The 19,072-nt window shown below is 45.7% G+C and overlaps 1 protein-coding gene across 4 annotated transcripts in view; it reads right to left on the reverse strand.

Annotated features, from left to right (window-relative positions):
• The window catches only part of AMBRA1 (autophagy and beclin 1 regulator 1), a 193,648-nt gene that overhangs the window by 41,514 nt on the left and 133,062 nt on the right, over positions 1-19,072 (reverse strand). For all 4 annotated transcript variants that reach the window (XM_074955368.1, XM_074955370.1, XM_074955367.1 and 1 more), the window contains one exon: positions 2,625-2,764. In XM_074955368.1, coding sequence (XP_074811469.1) covers positions 2,625-2,764 — 140 coding nt within the window. The remainder of the gene's footprint in view (positions 1-2,624; positions 2,765-19,072) is intronic.

Consider the following 19,072-nt stretch of genomic DNA (forward strand, 5'->3'; position numbering starts at 1 on the left):
ATAATTTATTAACAAAACAGAGCAAAAACACTCACCTGCATCAACAAATTAGAAATAAATTGCTCGTACCAGCTGCTTACTTTGCAAATGACTACCTCCAAGAGCTGGATTCCCTTCCCATTGTCTCCCCACTCACGATGAAAGACAGGGATGAAAGGCTGTGTGCATGTCTGTGGGGTCTATCTTAGATAGTAGGTCTATGCCCCAAATGAACAGTCAGTCTCCTTTCATCTGTTCAGTACAGAGAGGACCAATGGTGCTGTGATAAATGAAGTGGGGGAGCTCACTTTTATGGACACCCAGCCAGCCAATTAGCTGTAAAATCCCTCTTAGTAGCTGTTCTCTACTTGCTTTACCTGTAAAGGGTTAGAAGTCACTGCGATGCATAGGTAAAAGGAAGGGAATGGGCACCTGGCCAAAAGAGTCAATGGGAAGGCTAGAACTTTTTGAAATTAAAACAAGACTCCCCTTTTACTTTTGTCTGTTTGTTGTTTTCCGGAGAGAGGGAACAGAGCAATGATGCTATAAAAAGCTTTGGGCCAGGTATGAAAAATCATCAGATCATACCTAGAAACCACTCATTTGAAACCCCAGATATGTAAGTACATTAGGGAATGTCTAGGAAGACGCAATTAGGCTTCTCTCTTTTATTACTTTATCGCTTGTAGACTCCTCTGTGCTAACCCCAGGTGCTTTTGTTTTGCTTGTAACCTTTAAGCTAGACCTCAAGAAATGATTCTTGATGCTTAATCCTTGTATTTGCTCTTTTTAAATCTAGCGATAGCCTGAGTTTCCAGATGTATTTTCTTTCTGTTTTAATAAAATTTACCTTTTTAAAGAACAGGATTGGATTTTTGTGTCCTAAAAGGTTTGTGCACATGTTGTTTAATTAGCTGGTGGCAACAGCTGATTTCCTTTGTTTTCTTTCTCAGCTCTTCACCGGGGTGGGGGGGGAGGGGAAGGGCTTGAGGGTACCCCACAGGAAGGAATTCCCAAGTGTGCCTTCCTGGGTCCTCAAAGGGGTTTTGCACTTGAGTGGTGCACGAGAAAAAGCTGTAACCTTGGGAGTTTAATACAAGCTTGGAGTGGCCAGTATTAATTTTTAGATCCTTCCAAGCTGTGCCCACAAAATTAAATCCCATCTACAAAATGCCACTAAGACTAGACATGCTCTCAGGGCACGACAGGGCTCCTTGGACTTTGTCTCTCCCCCACACCTCAAATATACTCAAATAAACCAGTTGGTTCCTCAGTCTGGCTTCCCTTCACTGGGGCTTGAAATCCCCACTAGGTTTTGGTCCCCTTAAGTGGGGCTCAGATGCTCTGCTAAACTCCTTGGGCTTGGGTCTTTATTGACGGGGAGCTAAACATGGCGACTCTTCCCCCAAGTCCACTCACTTGTGGTTCCACTTATAGTCTATTGTGCAGATCTTCACAGTATCATCTTCTTACTGCTTTCTTACTTGTTTTGATAGCAGTAAAATAGTTCAGAATGTTTGACATTTAAAGTATTACCACTGGGCATGTGAGTCTGCACCCAGTGAAATGAATGGTGTAGTTCACATCTCTCAGAGCTATTGTCCTAGACTGTTGCAAACTCAGACTTTGCTATACTGGTTACACTGTCTGCACTGTTCTCTCAGCAACCATAGACATTTTTCTTTGGTCTTGTCTACACAGGGGATATTGACTAGCATGGCTATTCTGGAATAATTCCCCCATGTAGATGGTCTACTCCAGAATAAAAACGAGGAGTCCTTGTGGCACCTTTGCCCTGATCTACACTGCGTCGGGAGAGGGGGGTCGATCTTCTACAGAAAGGGAGCAACTTCACTCCCCAGGAATCTCAGCAAGTGAAACATAACCCCATAACCCCAAACCAAAGGCAGCTCAGCAACAGGAAATCACTGATGCAGAAATATATAAGAAGTGTCCTGCATTTCAAAAGGAGCTATGTAGAGCCAGTGAAGGAAGGGATCTCAGCCATAATGTTTGATCCTTAAGTCGCCCGATGAACCTCTCATACTACAAGAGAAGTGTGTAAGCACTCCACTACCAGGAACTCCCTTGCCTGTCATTATCTCTTCCTATATTGCATAATTTCTAAATTAGATTGTGTCTACTTGCAAATCTATAAAGTGACATGCACACTTATGGTGCTGTATAAATAATAAATAGAACTGCCAGACTGGATCAGACCAGTGGCCTTTCATGCTAGAGCCACAACAATTCACTGAATTGTTCTAACAGCCCATACAAATTGTTCTGGTTAATATAATCTCACATTGAATATTCCAGGGAGATTCAAAGATGTCTGAGCATATATGCGCACTAGAGCATCTGGAAGGATTGTGAAGACTATAGTAGGCAGAAATAAGATATGTGAGATATCCCGTCCCCACTCTGCCTCACAGGTTTCATCGCCAGGGCAGAAACACTGTTACCTTAATTTTCAAAGACTGAAGTAAACGCTACAACTGCTTAAAAAAAAAAAAAGAAAAATAAAAAAGAGTCCGACTCCTTGCCCCCTAACACAGCCCTGTGTGAGGAGAAGCCACCCCAGCCTGATTCCCCATAAAAAGCAGAACGGTAAGGTTTCCCTCAGGTTAAGCCATGCCACTTACTCTGGTCGGCAAATCACCAGGTCCCCCTTGTTAGTGCCATATGCCAATCCCAGGCCTGGCTCAGGTAGCCAGCGAGCAGAGTTTATGCTGACGTGTCTCCTCTGGTCAGCAGGCATCGGGTATAGGACGTTGAAAACTCTCTGAAAAAAGCCACAGAAAAGGATTATTTGAAAGGGCAATAAAAATCAGCATTGCCAAGGCAGCTCATACACTTGAATCCCCTGTAGCAGCACAGCTGGGCAGGGAGGTTAGTCACTTATTTACAGGCTGTTCCAAGAAACAACTAACCAGTCAGCGAGAGTAAGCATCTGATAGAAACATGTACATACATCCACAAATGTTTAATAGAGCACTCAGCAGATAGCTGTGGGGAGCAGGACAGCTGCTCCATCATCAGATCTTCGCTTGGATAGTGGGCTACACAGCTGCAAAGTCCCTTCACTGGCACTAATTAATAAGAAAGCTGGGAACTGGTGGTATATTCACATCAAGCTGGACAGCAGCACAACTGGGAATTTTCTGGCCCTTTATTAGCCCCACTTCCCATCTGCATGCTCTCACCATCACACAACTAGGGGAACTGTGCCAGCCAGGAAATGTGCTGGCTTCCAACAGCAATGGCCCAAACAGCTACCTGCATGGCTTAGCTATTAAACAAACCAGAGCCCTACAAATAATATGGGATCTAATCCATGTTAATTGTTTCCTGAATTGCCTTTAGCAACTGGTTAACTTCCAGGCTGCAGAGCGTTGAAGAAAATGTTGAGTCCAGAGTTTACCGAGGAGACGCACAAGCACAGAAGTGACGTATACCCTCTGAATTCAGTTTGCCTCCCACCACAGTCCCCTTCACTAAATTAATTTTGTTCCCTTAGCAAGACCCTAATCTACGGCTTGCTCCATACCAAGCACCAGCTGCCTCTGCCTCCCAGTCTCACTTGAGCCCAATACTGCAGGGCTCAGACTTGTGCTGATCTCCCTCAAGTTTAAGTCATAACAGCTCCGCAGAAGTCTGTGAACTCTCCATCTGCACTCTCAATCGCCTATGGGCCAGGATTTTATATGCCAGCCACACTCCCCATAGTCAGGAAATTTGGTACACCTAGGAGAGGTTGAGACTATAAAACCATGGTGGGAGAAATGGAAAAGAGCAGCAATGTGCTGGTTTGGCCATTGGGGTATGTGGGGAAAGCTGCTTCAGATCATTGGACCATCCAAGGCAGATTCCAATAGTGGGCTCTGAGCACCAGGGCTTCAGAGGAAGGACCAAGAGGTACTTTAAAAAAGACGATTCATTAAGGAGGTTAAGGAGGGTTACGCAGGAAACAAGTTAAAATGCTGACCTGGAGCAATCGTAAGTGACATGCCAATTGTCTAGACTTTCCTCTCAAGAGGTCTGAGGTTTAATCTGCTCTGAGTCACAAGTGAAATGTGTGTTCCCATTAGACTCACTAGTCAATTTTAGCTCATCAAAACTTCAACATAAGTTTGGCCAAACTGGACAATCTTTGTTCAGAAGAGGCCCAATAGCCCGCTTGGTGGTGGACCACAGGAGATGGGGAATACTGCCTACAACAGTATCGGGGTGCTGCAGGTTAGCACTGTGGTGCATTGTCACAGCTGTGGGAACCTAGACCTGGAATAGCAGCAGCTCAGGATCCAGGGGCAGCATGATCTGTTGATTAAGTCCCTGGACTGGGACCCAGGAGATGTGGGTTCTACTCCAGAGCTACCACTGACCTGCTGTGAGATGCTGGGCAAGTCACTTTACTTCTCTGTGGCTCCATTTCCTCTCCCACCCCTGTCTATTTAGACTGTAAGCTGTTTGAGGCAGGGACTATTTTAGTACGTGTTTATAGAATGCCTAGGTGCTGGGGGCCCTATCCTGGCAACTGTCAGACAAATAAATAGAACAGCAGAGTTATGTGACATTATTTCTAGCTACAGGCAACTTTCAGTCTCTCCTCAGAAAGGGCCACATTTAGAATAGCAAATGAGTCCTTTAGGATTTCTCTGCAAGATAGAGGCCAGTCACTATCTCCGCCCTTGGTGTCGCTTGGTAGTCAGTGGTGTTCACAGAAGCTTAGTGTCAGAGTGGAAGGAACAGGTCCCTGATGTTTTGTTAAGTACTTTTCACAACCCCCCACTCTTCCAGTATGGCCATCCCGTTTTCTGCTCCTGCTTGACTAGCTAGCAAAAATCACATGCACACTAGTAGCACCTGTTGCCATGGAGTCTATGGTGCACTCTTCGAAATGGGGAGTGTGGATTTTGATGCGTCGGGGAGGAGAAAGTAGCTTACAACAGCAAAGAGCATTAAATTTGTTGCGAAACTCATAGCTAAAGGCAGAATCTCAAAGGTAAGAACAGTTGGAAATTCTCCCTAGCGACACCTGCTTCATTCAACCCACTTCTCCATTCACTTCTATATAGCCAGTAGCTCCAAAGAGTTCCCCTCCCCTGCTGCTTCTCACATCCCTCGCTAATGGGACAATGCCATGCAGTTTTAAGAGGTGATGACATCCATGCATGTGGTAATTAACAGATACAAGGAGAGAGAACACCTGCACTGGCACAATCACCACTCGCAGCAGTAACCAGGACCGAGCTGATCAGTCTGATGCAGTCATACAGATGAGCTGCTGCACCCGTATCCATTAATAAGACCTTCCACCCACACACAGAGAATACCAGGGCCCTTTCACATGTGCAGGTGCCCTGGCTCAGAGGGCACTCAGAAAGCTACTAGACACACCCTTCTCTCCTAAACAAGGACCAGATCCTGTTTCTTTCTGTCTCACTGCAACACTAAGTATCTTATGAAAAGTTCATGAAATACTTCAAGCACACAAGCATGCCATCTGGAAAATTCACGAAGGAGGGCCCGACACCAGCCTGCTGGGAAAGGTGCTTTTCCAGCTCTATACTTGTAGGTACAGCATTCGTAAGATCAAGAAGCCACTTAATGTTCACTCTTCTCCACTTCAGCCAAAGGGTTATGGGACCAGCTGTACTTTCTCCACATATTCCAGACTTGGGGGGGGGGGGGTGAGAAGTGCATTTAACTCAGGCACCAGTTTCACCTATGCAATTGCAATGACATTTCCAGCAGGCATGGCACAATTTCAAGTTCTACCACCTACTGGCCAGCAGAATTTGTCATTTATTACCACATTCAAACCCACCCTAGTATAACTGGGTTACTGACTCAACATTCCATAACCAGGGATATTCCTAAGCCCAGACACCTCATTATCCCAGTAAGTTACCCACTGTCCACTCCATGTTTCTCTTGTTATCAAACCAGTGTCTGGGTAGGAGATCCTGAAGAATTTTGATTCCAGTGCTGGGAAATTTCAGAGAATGGGAGTCTGGGAAGCTGCCGAGCAAATCCTTAAGAGCATGTCTCTGAGGCCTTGAACCCAACAGGTGATGCAAAGGTAACATATAATTTCCCTCTTCAGATGGTACATTATGACCCAGGAAAAGGGGCATGCTACAGTCAGTCAGAAAATGCCTTTTCATCAAGCAAGAGATGTGCTTCCAGAAAACCTTTTACTGCGAGCAGGTCACTGAATCTCAGGGATGTGTGCAAGACTCTGAACCCAGGGGACCAGAGGAAGATGGGGTGTCACCAAATCCAGGAATGTCGAAAGGGAAAGTGATTTTCTCTAGACACATCCCAGTAGTGTCTAGCTAGGTTCTTATACCATCATAAATAAGTGGTATCAAAGGAAAGCAGCTTCTGCTAAAGAGAGGATAATACACACGACCGTTTCCATTTTACATACCTGCATCTGAAGGGTAGGAAGAGACTCAGCTGAGTCATTTGTTACTGTGCTTTCACATTTTCAGATGTCTCACAAAGATTATCTTTCAAGCAGTCACTTACATCTTGGGTGAAGGTTGGGCAAGGGTATCTATTTCGTTCTCCTTGAACATAGAAGCTGTGTGTCTATAATGAACATTCACAAAAAACAGGCACACCCCCATCACCCTACAGCCCCCTTCAGTGCTAATCAAGGAGCATCTCTGTAGAGTGATTTGTCCAGAAAATAAGGCTTTGAGTAGGAAGGGGTATAAAAGCAGGGGGGAAATGGATGAACAGAGGTCCAAATACCCAGAAATGTTCTGCATACGTTACGCTGGAGAACATGAAGGCTCCAAACTCTGCTGCTGCTTGCCCTCCATCTCAGCAGTGCTCGAGCATCAGCACTATGACACCTGTCACATCCAATGTTTGGGTATTAAGTGAAATATTTATTTATGGCAGGAAGCCAGGAAAGGCTTCATGATGATCAGCAGCCTCAAGGAATCTTTCCTGATGATTCCTTCTAAGCTATCAAGCTGCTATACATGGGTGGGCTTGAGAGCGCTTAGGGCACAGTGCGCACACAGAATTATGATGCTAATTTGTTCTCACTCCAGGGGATGGGGACTTTTTATTTTTCTTCGAACAGCCTACCTCTGCAAAAAGTGTTACTTATCCATCTAGTGCTGCTCCTCCACCTGCCCCATCCTAAGGTAACGGCTGCTACCTAACGATGTTGTTTAAATTCCACTTTCCCCCTGCATTTAAGGGGGCTGCCAATGAGAAGAGTTGGAAAGGAAACTCCCATGCCTGGGATATTGCTCACATCAAGAAGGCAGCAGGCTGCCCTCAAGCTTATGCTACAATTGCCAGCAGACACTGCTGCTGCAGCTGCCACTGCCCCAGTCCCAGCAGCATCACATCTCAGGTGCCACGTCAATGACAAAAGCATCTGACCAACGGCTTCCCAGTTCTGAAGGAAGGGATAGAAAGCAGAGGGAGATTCCTGTTTCCTTGGAGGGGTGTGGGAAACATTCCCTCTCCTACACTAGGCACCGAGGGAAGAAGAGCATGTTTTGAAGCTGGAGAAGAAGAGAAAGCAGCTATGGGCTGTGCTGAAGACACAGGCAGCCAGTGAAACTCAGCAGGAGCGCTTGCTTTTCTTCCTTTTTAAATTTAATAGAGAGGCATTTCTGCTCTCAATGAGGTGCTTCTCCTTTGTGAGATGCTGATAAATCTCTGGCCATTACCTGTACTTAGCCCCAGCAGCCAATGGGGCTGCTAAATCAGTCTCGATAAGAGGGACTGCATGAATAAAAATGCACAGCCGCTAACTTGTTTACATGGGGAAAAATCTTGTCATCTGTAATGCTCCAACCTTGTGGGTTGGGGGTGGGGGGAGAAGAGAGAGAGAAGTGGCTGGAATGGTACAGGATGCACTTGGCTACAGTTACACATTATCAGTAGTAGCTTTAAATAGAACGCAGGCTCTCATCCGAGGCAGAATGCTTGCAGAAAGAAAGCATGAAAAATGGAGGTGCATGAAGTGCACTGGAGAGGGAGCTGGGAGTGGAGCAGTCTCAGAGACCAGAAAAGGGCTGGAGTATAGAAAGCCACGGAAATGGATCAGAGCCTAAGAATGGCAAGTGCCTTGAGAGTATCAACCTGTGTTTAAGGAGGCATATTTCTAAGGCAGTCTACTGAACAAACAGCATTATAATGAGGGAAGTCAATGGGGACCCGATGCTGAGAGACAGCTGACCTTTAAGTTCAAGACTGAACGCACTCCACCCTAAGGTGGCAGAGAGCCATTAAGCTTCACCTGTAGGAGTCCTGAAGAAGAACTGTGCTCTTTTTCAAGTTTATGGGTTAACAAACTGTGCAAGTGTGAAGGCCCTTGGGATCACTCTGGAGGTCCTCCAATCATTGCATCCTCCTTTCTCCCTGGGCTTTTCTATGCCTCTTCATTTTGGTGACTGACACTCTGCATGCAGGCCTTTAGTATCTCCTCGTGTGGCCACAGCTTATACTGGCAAAACTGCACTTTTGTCAGTATAGGTTCCCCCAAGTGAAATAACCTGTACTGACAAAAGCACAGTTTTACTGGCATAACTGTGCCTACACTAGAGGCTTTTGCTGGAACAGCTATGTTGGTCAGAGATCATACCTCATCACACCCGATTAAGCTATGTGCACAAAAGTTTGTAGCATAGACCTGGCCTTAGGAGCAGAATCAAATACAGACATGGCCCTGTCCAATTTGAGCTCATTCCAAGGCCAAATCCACATACATCTTGCCCTGGCTAACAGATCAGAGTCTTTTTAGTTATTTACACAATGTTAACATGTGTGCAGAGTGCTTTTCAGAAACAGAGAGCTTGTCAATACCTGGCAATGAGGGAGGGGATAACTTGAGGCAGGATTAAGGAAAAGTAATCTGATCTGGGCTCTGTATTTTGCAATTCCCCAGCTGTAGAATTCCCTCCTTGCTGCTCTGGAATCTCAGCTTGCGTTTAAAAAAATATCTTTGCTCTTTTATTGCAAAGATTATAGTGAAAGTATGAACTCTGTATAACTGATGCAATTTTTGTTTGCCCTGTTTCACCTCAGCAGGGTGTTAACTTGGAAATCTAAAGGTGACCATTTCACTGTCAACATTAACTATTATTTTTGCAGAATAACTCCCCATATGTGCTTATCCTACATCCCAAACTGCTTCCCACTCTTCCTCAGATGCTACAAGCCCCACGTGTCCCTCACTAGTTGCCAGGATCTACAGCTTCAGCACCATCTTCTATGGATACAGTTAGGCAGTTAATACAAAAATCCATGGCATACCAACAGCTGAAAATTTATGTATACTGTAAAGCCAACAACTTATCAGAGTAACGATAGTCCTCCTGTGTGGATTGTCATTCATTTCCACATTTATTCAGACCACAACCTCCTATTTTTAAAAGTGACAATGAAGTTGTTGGTGAATTTCAGTATGCTGTGGGGCTGTGCCAGAACCTTCCAACAGTCTTGTAGCAGAGTTTAAGTTTAGCTTGCCATGGAGCACACAGGGCCTCGAGTGCATGTGAACACAATGACTGGGTTTAGGTCGAGTTATTAATGGTTCGATAACACATTTTATATATAAACATTGTGATCAATGCGCCTTTTGCAAGCAAGGATTTTTGGCAAATCTTTCTAGGAGTTTCCAGTTTGGTAAGAATTTCCCTAAATTAAGGCACAAATAGGAGGTGAGTTATGGCCCTGAATCTTTCAGGACACATCTTGCGCCTTCTTTCATGGATTCACCCCTGCTCAGATAGGTTAGTCTGTGCCCTTCCCTGCAATTCTTCACTCTCAGCTCAATAGATGTTTTTTCCCACTAGTCATAATGGGATAAATCAATCGGTTCTTGCTCATCTTTTTGGCTTTCTTGGAATTGGTGCGTCTCACCTTAAATTTTGCCATGTACAACAAAACAGCAGTTTCTTCGAACTGTGTTCATTTTCCCCAGAAGTGACAGGATCACGTTTTCTAAGTTTATTTTTCACTCTAGAGATACAACATATCTGTATGTTGCCTTCATATTCCATTTAGTCTACAACTCCAACAGAGCTGAAGAAGATCCTACTTTCGCCTTTCAGGATACACTGATTCACCTGGGACCTAACTCCCTGACTCCTAACCCTGTTCTACACTACTAGTTTAGGTCAAATTTAGCAGCGTTAGATGGATTTAACCCTGTACCCGTCCACACAACGAAGCCATTTTTGTCGACTTAAAGGGCTCTTAAAATCTATTTCTGTACTCCTCCCCAATGAGGGAATTAGAGCTGAAATGGACATCACCACCAGGTCGAATTTGGGGTAGCGTGGATGCAATTCGATGGTATTGGCCTCCTGGAGCTATCCCAGAGTGCTCCATTGTGACCGCTCTGGACAGCGCTCTCAACTCAGATGCACTAGCCAGGTAGACAAGAAAAGCCCCGGGGACTTTTGAATTTCATTTCCTGTTTGGCTAGTGTGGCACAGGTGACCATGCAGAGCTCATCAGCAGAGGTGACCATGGAGTCCCAGAATCGCAAAAGAGCTCCAGCATGGACCGAGCCAGAGGCACTGGATCTGATCGCTGTATGAGGAGATGAATCCATGCTATCAGAACTCTGTTCCAAAATGCCAAAATATTTGAAAAAAATCTCCAAGGGCCTGAAGGACAGAGGCTATAACAGGGACACGCAGCAGTGCTGAGTGAAAATTAAGGAGCTCAGGGAAGCCTACCAAAAAACCAAGGAGGCAAATGGCTGCTCCGGGTCCGAGCCCCAGACATGCCACTTCTATGATGAACTGCATGTAATTCTAGGGGGTGCCCCTACCACTGCCCCATCCCTGTACGTGGATTCCTGCAAGGGGGGAGTCTCACGCAACAGGGATGAGGATTTAGGGGACAAGGAAGATGATGATTAGGTGGAGGATGAAACCGTTCTCCCTGACAGCCAGGAACTGTTTATCACCCTGGATCCAATATCCTCCAAAATCTCCCAAGGCGGGCTCCCGGACCTTGAAGGCGGAGAAGGCACCTCTGGTGAGTGTACCTTTGTAAATATAATACATGGTTTAAAAGCAAGCGTGTTTAATGATTAATTTGCCCTGAAGACTTGGGATGCATTCGTGGCCAGTACAGCTACTGGAAAAGTCTGTTAACGTGTCTGGGGATGGAGCGGAAATCCTCCAGGGACATCTCAATGAAGCTCTCCTGGAGGTACTCCCAAAGTCTTTGCAAAAGGTTTCTGGGGAGGGCAGCCTTATTCAGTCCTCCCTGGTAGGACCCTTTACCATGCCAGGCCAGTAGCACGTAGTCTGGAATCATTGCATAACAAAGCATGGCAGCGTATGGTCCCAGTGTTTGCTGGCATTCAAGCAACATCTATTCTTTATCTCTCTGGGTTAGCCTCAGGAGAGTGATATCATTCATGGTCACCTGATTGAAATAGGGTGCTTTTATTATGGGGACATTCAGAGGTGGCTGTTCCTGCTGGGCTGTTTGCCTGTGGCTGAAAAGAAATCATCCCCGCTGTTAGCCACGCGGTGGAGGGAGGGGTGAAGTGATCGCCCCAGAGAATTGGGTGTGTGTGTGGGGGTTTAGTTGGGTTTGTGCTGCACGTTAACCCAAAAACCGCAGCCCCTCCTTTTAAATGGCCAACCCAATGAGTGCTTGGTATGGGAAAGGAGGACGCTGCTGCTTGAAACCATTCCCACATGTTATGAAGGTTAAAGCAGCCAAAAGACTGTGGCTTACCATGGCTGCCTGCAAGCCGAATTCTGTTGCCAGGCCCTGCGTGTGTGATCTCACACCAAACTGGCAGGCCCTCAATATAAGAGGCAAAATGCGACCTTGTTCCGAAAGCACATGAACTATGTAATGTTAAAAGCTTGGTTCACCATGAAAGTGTCTACCCATTGTTCTCTACAATGTGTCTTTTTAAACACTACTCTCCCTTTTTTCCTCCCGCAGCTGCAAATGTTTCAACGCTCCCCCTATTGTCTCTGTCCCATAGGCTAGCACAGATAAGAAGGCAAAAAAACCGCACTCATGCAGTCCTCCCACACTGAAAGAGTTCAGCAAAATGTGTGGAGGCAAGCAATGTCAGAGTACAGTAAAGCACAAAATGAACGCGAGGACAGGAGAGATGCGCGAGAGGAGAGGTGGCGGCAGCGTGATGGCGGAAGCAGGATGCAATGCTGAGGCTACTGGAGGATCAAACTGATATGCTCTGCCGTATGGCTGAGCTGCAGGAAAGGCAGCAGGAGCACAGACTGCCACTGCAGCCTGTGTAACTGCCCGCCCTCCTCCCCAAGTTCCATAGCCTCCTCACCCAGACGCCCAAGAACACGGGGGGGGTGGGGAGGGAAGGGGGAGAAGGGTCTCCGGGCACCCAACCACTCCACAGAGAGATTGTGGAGCACACAGCAAGCAATAATAACAATGGGAATATTGGTTTCACTGACGTCTAACAGAGTCAGTAAACTGCACCAGCGCACTTTTAAATGTCCAAATGCACATTCTACCACCATTCTGCAGTTGCTCAGCCTGTAATTGAACAGCTCCTGACTACTGTCCAAGCTGCCTGTGTATGGCTTCATGAGCCATGGCATTAAGGGGTAAGCTGGGTCCCCAAGGATAACTATAGGCATTTCAACATCCCCAACAGTTATTTTCGGGTCTGGGAAGAAAGTCCCTTCCTGCAGCTTTTGAAACAGACCAGCGTTCCTGAAGATGCGGGCGTCATGTACCTTTCCCGGCCATCCCACGTTGATGTTGGTGAAATGTCCCTTGTGATCCACCACTGCTTGCAGCACCATTGAAAAGTACCCCTTTTGGTTTACGTACTGGCTGCCAAGGTGGTGCGTTGCCAAGATAGGGATATGGGTTCCGTCTATCGCCCCATCACAGTTAGGGAATCCCATTGCAGCAAAGTCATCCACTATGACTTGCACATTTCCCAGAGTCACTACCCTTGATAGCAGCAGCTCAGTGATTGCGTTGGCTACTTAGATCACAGCAGCCCCCACAGTAGATCTGCCCACTCCAAATTGATTCCCGACTGACGGTAGCTGTCTGGAGTTGCAAACTTCCAGAGGGTTATTGCGACTCATTTGTGAACTGTGAGGGCTGTTCTCATCTTGGTATTCTTGTGCTTCAGGGTAGGGGAAAGCAAGTCACAAAGTTCCATGAAAGTGCCCTTACGCATGCAAAAGTTTTGCAGCCACTGGGAATCATCCCAGACCCGCAACACTATGCAGTCCCACCAGTCTGTGCTTGTTTCCCGGGCCCTGCCCTGTTGCCACCAGGATGTCCAAATTGCCAGGGCCTGTACTTTGAGAGAAGTCTGTGTCCATGTCCTCATCACTCTCGTCACCGCACTGCCATCGCATCCTCGCCTGCCTTTGCAGGTTCTGGTTCTGAACATACTGCAGGATAATGTGCGAGGTGTTTACAATGCTCATAACTGCTGTGGTGATCTGAGCGGGCTCCATGCTTGCCATGGTATGGTGTCTGCAGGAGAGCAGAGTTGCAGCGGTAGCGATGGCTGATGATGGATGCCACAAGAATCGATATTTATAGAGAACAACGAGAGGACCTGCGAGGTGGATTCATGAGAGCAGAGTTGCAGCGGAAGTGGGAGCCCATGACAGCCAACATAGAGAAATTCGCTATCGAGACGAGAGCAGAGTTGCAGCGGAAGCGGTGGCCGGATGACCAGTTTTGCACACCTACTGCACCGTCTGCTGCCAGCAGCACCAGGACACAACAGCGGCGGTGTCTGTGAGCTGAGCTGAGCGGGCTGCATGCTTTCCGTGGTATGGCGAGACAGGAGGAGGAGAGCAGAGTTGCAGCGGAAGTGGTGGATGACGACGGTCATATAGAGGACCTGCGAGGTGGATTCAGGAGAGCAGAGTTGCAGCGGAAGCGGTGGTTCGATGACGACGGTTAGCAGTCCTACTGCACCGTCTGCTGAAAGTAGTATGGCATCCGCACAGAAAAAAGGCACGAAATGATTGTTTGCCGTTGCTTTCACAAAGGGAGGGGTGACTGACGACATGTACACAAAACCACCCGCGTCAATGTTTTTGCCCCATCAGGCACTGGGAGCTTAACCCAGAATTCCAAAGGGCGGCAGAGACTGAGGGAACTGTGGAATAGCTACCCACAGTGCAACGCTCCGAAAGTCAACGCTAGCCACAGTACTGTGGATGCACTCCACTGACTTAATGCGCTTAGTGGGGACACACACAATCGACTGTATAAAATCGCTTCCTAAAAAATTGACTTCTATAAATTCGACCTAATTCCGTAGTGTAGACATACCCCTAGTGTTGACAGACTATGAATGAGGATACCTGGCCTATCTCCTGAAACGGATGAGCTGGACATGAGGCTATGGGGGAAGGAGAAACTCTACACAAAGATAAAATGCTGCCACTTTCTTACTCGTTGCTCTTGATCATGTAGCGTATTGTCATCCCTTAGACCAATGCAGGTCTCATTAGAGCACACCCAACTCTTCCTTTCTTCAGGGGAGTTCTTGGTCTTGTAGCCTCGTAACCCATCTCAGAAGCTTATCATGACATAATTGTCTAGGAAACTTCTTTTAATAATCAACTAGCAGATGGGTTGAAGAAAATTAACAAGGACTGAATCTTAGAAAGGCGTTAATCATCTCAGACAAAAATGCCACCTCTCACTCAGCAACATAATGCTCTTTCAGCAAAGAGCCTCATTACTTTCCTTCATTTCCTGCTAGTTTCTCCCAAAGGCCATAAAAAGGGCAAAGAAACCCAATGCCTCAAAAACCAGAGGGTACTGTCCAGTACTAGATCTGAACCCAAGAACAGAGGAAGCAGCAAACAGAACTAAGCAAACAGGCCCTGTCCTTTAGGGGAGAAGCAGATAAAAGGACAGAAGCAGCAGGCATGTTGAAAAAAATGGGCAGTCAGCATAAGAGAAGACAGATAAATGTATGTCAGTGCAGATATGAATGCTGTACAAACAAGACTGTGCCCTAAGCTACTGCTGATCTCTAGCAAATTACTCTGACATCTGCCAATGCTGCAATAATCTCACAAAATTATGGCCATTTTTATGGCAAAGAACTGATGATCCTCTGCTAATTTTTAGCTTTAATTCAGCCAGTGAACCAAAAACAGTACCTTTGAGTTGCCTGTTAAATGTCATGCTGAGAGAATGAAAGCAAAATTTACAGTATCGTAAAGTTATGACAACAAAAGCAAACGATTCACATACAGCTGCCACTCCATCCTGCTCTCAGACTGTTGGGCACTCAGTGGAACAATAAATGAGATCAAGTGTCAATAATATGCTGACGAAACAAGCTATATGTATCCTCATCTGGATCAGAAGATGCTCTCAGCCAGCTGCCTAAATGTCTGAAATGAATAAGCAACTAGAGGAAACGGTTGTCTTAAAGTTAACCTAAGTAAGATAAGAGAAAACACTTTGAAAAATCTTTAAGAAATCATGACCGACCCCTCAATCAACAGTCAGACTGGTGCAAATCTTGAAGTCACACTCCATTCAGTGTTATGCTTGGGCGAGCAGGTTCCAGAAATATATTTCTCCTTCTCTGATTGACAAGATTACTGCGCCCAACTCCCCAGACAAGGCCACAGTGATGCTTGCCTTTATTACTTCAAGGCTGGGATACCACAATGCTCCCTAGGTGAGGCTGACAGAACCAACTGCAGATTGTGTCTACTACAGAGTGCAAGAGCTCATCATGCCCTCAGCAGAACACGCAGACTGGATCATATCACTCTGGTGTTGTGTGCTGGTTCCTTGCTCAATATCAATCCAATTTAAGGTGCTGGTCCTCATCTTCAAGGTCCTTACCAGGTTAGTAGCTGACTATCTTAGATACCCTATTTCTCTCTTCAGCACACAATGGGCATGATAAAACTGATATTCCTACTTGGATGAGACATTTAATTATTGTATTTGGTGCCTAATACCATATTGGTGCCCTAGAAACAGAGCTTGCAGGAGTTTCCAGACCATTGAAACACCTACTCTGAGTTCTAGACTTTCCTGGCTCTACAGGTGTGGGCCCCAGTGGACAGAGCAAAATATTTATAGCACATAATCTTCCCATCAGAGAATGCATCTCTTAACTCTTACAGTGTACCAGCCCAACATCCATAGACAACGAAGCCCTTTGGTTATCCACAAAACAATACAGAATGGGCACCAGCAGTGCAAATTTCCCACAGTGCCACACCCCACTACAAATGTCTCAGCCTGTAACCATGTCTAGTCTAGAGGTTTTGGTTATGTGATTGTGTAATTTAAAGACTGTATCTTAATGCATAGGCACAATGGGGCAGAGATAAAGTTACACAGGCAACATTAATTCAGGTATTTCCTAACTTTAGATTGTTTGACTTTGCAACCTTAACGTTCTTTTAATGTAGTTTTTAAACATATAATTTAAGTTTTTTAACACCTTAAAAACTGAAAAACAAAAACGTCATTCTGTAGAACCATACTGGCCCCTGACAGGAGGCTTGAGCAGGGTTGATATCTTCAGATCCACAGTGCAGTCTTTTACCATTTGAGCTAATGGAGTAACTGAGAGCAGCTGAAGGCTGTTATCTTCTATGTGGACCTGCCACTAGAGCAGTGGTGGGCAATTTACTGCCTGTCAGGGTAATCCGCTGGCGGGATGCGAGACAGTTTGTTCACATTGACCGTCCGCAGGCACCATCACCCACAGCTCCCAGCGGCCACGACTTGCCATTCCTGGCCAATGGGAGCTGTGGGAAGCAGCGGCCAGCATGTCGCTGCAGCCCGCGCCTCTTCCCGCAGCTCCCATTGGCCGGGAATGGCGAACCACGGTCACTGGGGGTGGCTGTGCCTGTGGATGGTCAATGTAAACAAACTGTCTCGCGGCCTCAGTGGATTACTTTGATGGGCCGCAGGTTGTCCGCCACTGCACTAGAGGGATGGAGATAAATAGCAGTGAAACCCACTGCAAAGTGCCAGACAGTAAAGGAATACAGAGACTCAGGAATAATGGGTTCAATTCCAGATTCTGCAGAATGCCCTCTAGTGATTACAGACCTTTCTGCCCTTCTGGTCTCATCACCTCCAGGATCCTAACCACCCACCCACCAACACTCCCCGCTCCTCTGAATTGAAATAAATCTGCTTCCTCCTCCTACTCCAGGTTGCCTTGGCATCAGCAGCAGGACCACAGGAGTGTTTCCCTGCTCTCAGGTCCTATGCTTGGTGCCACAGCAGCTCCTGGCAATCGCAAGGAGAAACTGCTGGGAAAGTCCTTCTTAGCCATTACAGTGCCAGAGTGGATCATGCACTGTCCAGTCCAATCACATGAAAGCTTTGAGATTTAGCTGCCAAGCTAACGAGTCTCTAGGCATGTACAAACTACAATTTTTCAGGGGCTTATAATTTGGCTAGAACATCTCAATGAAACAATTGTAAGAATTTTTTTTAAATCTTATTCTTGCAAAATTGAAGAACCATTTTAGTTGAAAAGAAAAAACCCCAAACAAAATAGATTTGCTAGTGTAAAACTCAGTTTGTGCCCAGTACACTACATGTTCTGCAAAAAAGTGAACACAGCGAGCAGGATTTGAAAAAGAAATGTGCATGAGTGAAGACTTCCATCCCAATTGTCAAGCAGGTAAAACTTCCAGAGTATGTGATGGAAAGAACCCGATAGATCTTAAACACCCAGTCCTGTGTTCCCACACGGCGCTGACACACATTATACTTAACTTCACACCTCTGCTATTCAATTTCTGTGCCTGCGCTCTTTACCAGTGCACCTCTGTCAATTCACCTCAACCCTAACCAGCACAACTCCACTCAATCTCTCCCAAATATAAAACCCAGGCTCACTGTAAACAGAAGCATGGACACTGCAATGTAATCTGCACAGGCTGCATGTTAAAGCAATTCAGGAATGTGGCACTTTTATATGGAGTACATTACTCCTGGGTTCCACAAACTATGCTGGATGACAGTTGGCTTTTAGGTGCAATTTAAGATGTTGGCTTTTGTTTATGAATCCCTAATGAGTTGGATCCTGATAACTTTAGTCTCCTCTCCTCCCATTTGATACTGTTGCTGTTGAGATCTTGAGGAAACAGAATCAACACCCCTAGCTTAATTGTGAGAGGGATGAAGGCTTGGAGCTTCTGTTTTAACCGGGAGGGGGCAAAACTGTAGAATTCTATTCCCTGTTAGCTTGCCAAAGCTGGAATCTGACGACCTTCAGGTCATGTTGCAAGGCTTATTTGTTCTCCCAGGCTTTTCCTGTGTCCGGGTGGAAAGTATCTGCAAAGTGTGATGGGAGAGCTTTCTGAGGGATTCAACAGAATTTGGAGTGCTGTTTCTCTTGGACTTTGGTCTCAGGAGTTGTTCTAATTTTACATTATTTTAACAAGCACCCAGAGCATTGGTTTATAGAGCATGGCTGTGATTTTTAAACAGAATACAAGTAAACGTTAAGCAGTATTTCCTTTGTCACAAACTGTGTCAGCACACTGGCAATATGGATGATTACTGATTCTTTATCTGTAATGTACTTGTTTTAAATTACAAAGCAAAGAATAGAAGCTTTAATGGGTGCTTATTTAAAAAATACTTTTTCTATTACACATTTGCCAAGCTGCAAACAATCTTTTACTCAACTGAATATGAATACAGCAGCCACTAGTCAGCACTGAGTGTGCTAAGACTATTATAAAACATCTTAATTGAGGCCGTGGTTTTATTTTACATGCTCTCAGAAGCAGATACAGAGCAATATAACAGCCTTATTGCGAATCCCAAAGATGACTCATTTTTACAAGTTAACAATTCGTAAAACTAGATGATGAGATAAACATTTAAAAAACAAACGGCAGTTTTATTGTGCCTTCCATTTATTTTTTAGATCTTGGACCGATTACAAAGAAAGTGCATGGCAGAGGCAATAAATGCAGCACAGCTCAACTGTAGTACAGCATTTGACATACTGCCACATGAAATCTTGCTGGCAAAATTCATTCCAATTGATCTGGGCATGGACACTGTCAAATTGACTGAAAGACTAAAGGATTGT

The sequence above is a fragment of the Natator depressus genome, chromosome 6 (genome assembly GCF_965152275.1).
Source record: "Natator depressus isolate rNatDep1 chromosome 6, rNatDep2.hap1, whole genome shotgun sequence".
In the NCBI taxonomy this organism is placed as follows: Eukaryota; Metazoa; Chordata; order Testudines; family Cheloniidae; genus Natator; species Natator depressus.